This window comes from Coregonus lavaretus, assembly GCF_964263955.1.
Source record: "Coregonus lavaretus genome assembly, contig: HAP1_SCAFFOLD_6834, whole genome shotgun sequence".
Lineage (NCBI taxonomy): Eukaryota > Metazoa > Chordata > Actinopteri > Salmoniformes > Salmonidae > Coregonus > Coregonus lavaretus.
Window position 1 is genome coordinate 1 of NW_028160488.1, and position 5,159 is coordinate 5,159.

The following is a 5,159-nucleotide window of genomic DNA, read 5'->3' on the forward strand; positions in this document are numbered from 1 at the left end:
CAAATACCAGCTACTGCTCAAGGTAATGGATGCTGTGTGTGTGTGTGTGTGTGTGTGTGTGTGTGTGTTTGTGTGTGTGTGTGTGTGTTTGAGTGTGTGTGGGTGTGTGTGTGTCTTTCTCACAGTTTTATTCTCTCTCCTGTCTCAGGATTTTCTGAAGTACACGTCTAAAGCAGGGATGGACTGTGAGGAGATCGAGGTGAGGATGGTTACTGCAGCATAGTTACTGTATACTGTATCTCTTTGAAACTTCTCCTCATGTAGTTGAACGCTGTATGTGTGTGTGTGTGTGTGTGTGTGTGTGTGTGTGTGTGTGTGTCTGTGTCTGTGTCTGTGTCTGTGTCTGTGTCTGTGTCTGTGTGTCCCACAGAGAGCGGTGGATCTGATGTCTCTGGTGCCCAAACGTTGTAATGACATGATGAACCTGGGACGCCTGCAGGGTTACGAGGTAGACTACCTAACCTTTGACCCTTCAACTCTCACCAGGTTTACATGGATGCAGAGGCGACATAGGGATAACCTTGACAGGCATAGGGGTCATCCCTATTTCATAGATGCTACATAAGAAGTCATAGAGGATACATAAGAGGTCATAGAGGCTACATAAGAGGTCATAGAGGTTACATAAGAAATCATAGAGGCTACATAAGAAGTCATAGATGCTACATAAGAAGTCATAGAGGCTACATAAGAGGTCATAGAGGCTACATAAGAGGTCATAGAGGCTACATAAGAAATCATAGAGACTACATAAGAAATCATAGAGGCTACATAAGAGGTCATAGAGGCTACATAAGCAGTCATAGAGGTGACTTTAGCAGTAATAGCGCTGTATAACCCTCCTCAGGGGAAGCTGACGAGCCAGGGCAAGCTGCTGCAGCAGGAGACCTTCTGTGTGTGGGAGCAGGACGGAGGAGTTCTGTCCCGCAGTAAAGACAGACGCGTCTTCCTCTTCGAGCAAATCATCATCTTCAGCGAGCTGCTCCGTAAAGGGTCCTCCACACCTGGCTATCAGTACAAAAAGAGCATCAAGGTGTGTGTGAAAAATGTGTGAGACTGTTAGTGGAAGAAGAGTGTGTTTTGGGGTGGTTTGGTGTGTGTGTATGTTTGTGTGGGTGTGTGTGCAAGTGTGAGTTTGTTTTCTGTGTTTAACTCTGCGTGTGTGTGTGTGTGTGTGTGTGTGTGTGTGTGTGTGTGTGTGTGTGTGTGTGTGTGTGTGTGTGCAAGTGTGCAAGTGTGAGTTTGTTCTCTGTGCTTAACTGTGTGTGTGTGTGTGTGTGTGTGTGTGTGTGTGTGTGTGTGTGTGTGTGTGTGTGCGTGCGTGCGTGCGTGCGTGCGTGCGTGCGTGCGTGCGTGCGTGCGTGCGTGCGTGCGTGCGTGTGTGCGTGTGTGTGTGTGTGTGTACTGTGTAGGTGAGCTACCTGGCCATGCAGGAGTGTGTGGAGGGGGACCCCTGTAAGTTTGTTCTGTCATCTCGGGGGTCGGCAGAGCGTTTCACCCTGCAGGCAGCGAGCCCCTCTGTCAAACAGCTGTGGGTCTCACACATCACTGAGCTACTGGACACACAGAGCAACTTCCTGTCTGGTAAGAAACAGTAGGACCACTTTATGACTGCCTATGACAGACGTTGGAATGCCTTATGGAACTGCTATAAAGGCTTTATGAATGCATTAATAAGGGGGGCTATAGTTAAGTGTTACTCCACTCTTTACCTGGTGGTTACTGAGAAATGATGTGGTGTGTGTGTGTGTGTGTGTGTGTGTGTGTGTGTGTGTGTGTGTGTGTGTGTGTGTGTGTGTGTGTGTGTGTGTGTGTGTGTGTGTGTGTGCGTATGTGTGTGTGTGTGTGTGTGTGTGTGTGTGTGTGTGCAGCTCTGCAGTCTCCTATAGAGTACCAGAGGAAGGAAGGTGGGGGGACAAACCTCCTCACCCGCCCCCCCTCGGGCTTCGGCCCCAAAGCATCAGGCCGACCCCCCTCTGTGCCCCCCACCCCTAACGGACACAACACACACACGCAGGCAGACGGCGAGGCGCAGGACGACGAGGTGAGATAAGATTCAATCAACTTTATTGTTCCTCTGAGAGAGCACTGTCTTCTAAATAGTATAAAATAGCTCATGCTGTATATATAATAACATGTTTCATGCCGTACATATAATAACATGTTTCACGCTGTACATATAATAACATGTTTCATACTGTACATATAATAACATGTTTCATGCTGTACATATAATAACATGTTTCATACTGTGTCTATGTTACTCATGCATATCAACAACATGTAGATACTGACCTTGGTGACTCATTATGTCTGTGCAGTGTGTTTAACAAGGGTTTTATACGTGTGTGTGTGTGTGTGTAGAAGCTGGTGCTGGTGACCCAGGACTTCAGTGCGGTGCGTGAGGATGAGATCACGGTGCTTCGCGGGGAACGGGTGCAGATTCTGGCGTCCAACCAACATGGCCAGTGTCTGGTCTACCGACCGGCCAACACAGAGTCCCCACCTGCAGAGGGCTGGGTACCGCGCAGCGTCCTGTTCAACCACTAACTACCAGTTAGAACCAGTCAGAACCAGTTTAGAACCGGTTATAAACAGTTATAAACAGTTATAACAGTCACACACAAACAGGATGCGTTCTCCATAACCAGTTACGGCCCAGTTACACTTCACTGATGCCAGTAAGACCCAGTACCAATCACACACATCTGTCAACTAATAGCAACTAGTCCCAAATAGTTACACATAGTTTAAACTGGTTACATCAGTTACATACACTCAGGTGCCCCAGTTAAACCAATCACATACATGTAGCAAACATCCTCAACAACCAGTAGCAACCATCAACACTAGTGACCAACTAGTTCCTCACACTGGTGAAAAGAGGCCAGAGAGCTGTAGGCTCAGACAGAGGGATTTGAGGTGAATGGACACCGACAGTATACCTATGGAACATCCCAACTGATGAGGTCACTAAGGGCTTCTGCCAACTGATGAGGTCACCAAGGGCTGCTGCCAACTGATGAGGTAACTAAGGGCTGCAGCCTATGGAACATCCCAACTGATGAGGTCGCTAAGGGCCGCTGCCAACAGATGAGGTCATTAAGGTCTGCTGCCTTTGGAACATCCCAACTGATGATGTCACTAAGGGCTGCTGCCTTTGGAACATCCCAACTGATGAGGTCACTAAGGGCTGCTGCCTATGGAACATCCCAACTGATGAGGTCACTAAGGGCTGCTGCCTTTGGAACATCCCAACTGATGAGGTCACTAAGGGCTTCTGCCTATGGAACATCCCAACTGATGAGATCACTAAGGGCTGCTGCCAACTGATGAGGTCACTAAGGGCTGTTGCCTTTGGAACATCCCATCTGATGATGTCACTAAGGGCTTCTGCCTCAGTCATTCCGGAACTCTGGAATTCTAGAATAAAAAATACTGAGAACAGCTGTCAGAGAACCAGACTCTAGTGGAGGGTCAAAGGTTAAATATGTCAGAAAAGTGCCCAATTAGGGCCAGATCACCCTAGGAAAAAAGACAGGTCATTTGGCAACATACATGGGCAACAAGACCTGCTGGAGACAAGCAAGAAACTACATTGTAATAACGGTTGTTTTTACATATCGGTGCAAAAACATAGTTTCAGCACGTGATGTTTCTACTTTCATGGTGTGGGGGTCAAAAGAAATGGACTGAACCCTCACCCTCACCCACCCCCCACCCATGACCCGGGTGAGGTGACATAATTTCCTGTTTGTTAATATGTGTAAAAGAAAGCGAAAGTCTCACCACGTAAATAGAGCTCTGAGCGCATTATGAAGTATATATAGTTCTTATATGATTATTATTCTGTTTTTCACCTAAATAGAAAACAGAGTAAAGAGAAGTATTGTCACGTTAACGTCTGTGTGTGTGTGTGTGTGTGTGTGTGTGTGTGTGTGTGTGTGTGTGTGTGTGTGTGTGAGTGCGTGTGTGTGTGTTTGCGTGTGAGTGCGTGTTTGTGCGTGTGTGTGCGTGCGTTTGTGTGCGAGTGCTTGCATGTATGGTTTGTGCGTGCGTGCGTGTGTGTTGGTGATCCTTTTGGGTTCTGTTTGTATTGAATAGAAACCCCTGTGTTCTCTGTGTTTTTTCACTGATTCACTGACAGAAACCGTTTCCTGTTCAATCCTGTGTCCCTTTGATGTTGTTTCCTGTTCCTGTAGAGCTGCTGTTGTGCAGTGTGAAGGACTCAAGAGTGTGCATCCTCATACTTTTAAATGTAACCCAGAGTTTGAAGCGTAATATTATGCATTCTTTGCAAAATATGTAAATAGTATTTTACAGACATGTACATGATTTAAAAGGGAGCTGGGGAACACGTCAGTCCAACTCCTTCATATTAAACAGAAACCTTGCCGCCATATTGGATTTTCAGGTTTTAACTAACTGCTGAACTAGTTAACCCTTCAACTCTCCCCTGCTCAGGGTAAAAGTTGCCCTTCAGCACAGATGTAGGATCAGGTTACTCTCTCCCCAATCTGACCTTAACCATGAGAAGAAACACTAAACTGACCCTAGGTCAGTGTCTGGGGGTAACTTCTAACCCTGGTTTGTATCTGCAGTGGCAGCGCTGCTGCTCTAGCTTCATACTACACAGGTTATACAGGCTCTGGGCAAAACCCAAAGGACATCATATTCCCCACGTAGTGCACTACTTTTGCCTTAAGAAGTGCACTATATGGGGAGTAGGGTGTGATTTGGGACATTGCCCCTCTTAGCCATACAGGTTATACAGTGATGTGTACATACCAAATGGCTGCTATCTCACCTCTATGAGTTCTGTATGGTGGTTTGTAATAAAGACCATTTTTCATCTCTGAAATGGAACATGTGTATGTTGTCTATACTAATACTGTAGTCTGTCTGTATCTGTATGTTGTTATGAAGGCACCGATGCATAGTGTCAAAGGTCACACAAATGGGTTCTTTGCCAGTGAAATGGGGATAACCATTTGTAAAAAAAAAAAAAAGACTTTATTTCAAAGGAGTACGGCACTGAATGTGATCACGTGGTTCTGCGTAGTTAGCTTGGTGGTCGTGAATATGCTAAGCTATCATGATCAGGTGTTTCTATAGGAACCTTTTTGTGTCTCTTCATATACAATGTACTCTCTTTGACT

General features: G+C 46.2%; 1 protein-coding gene across 1 annotated transcript; it reads left to right on the forward strand.

Annotated features, from left to right (window-relative positions):
• The first annotated feature begins 6 nt into the window (after positions 1-6).
• Positions 7-4,864, forward strand: LOC311121754 (kalirin-like). Its single transcript, XM_084196208.1, has 7 exons — positions 7-22; positions 149-199; positions 371-448; positions 848-1,033; positions 1,413-1,584; positions 1,872-2,044; positions 2,365-4,864. The coding sequence occupies exons 2-7, from the start codon at positions 179-181 to the stop codon at positions 2,548-2,550; spliced, it is 816 nt and encodes a 271-aa protein (XP_084052334.1). The 5' UTR covers positions 7-22; positions 149-178; the 3' UTR covers positions 2,551-4,864.
• The last annotated feature ends 295 nt before the right edge of the window (positions 4,865-5,159 follow it).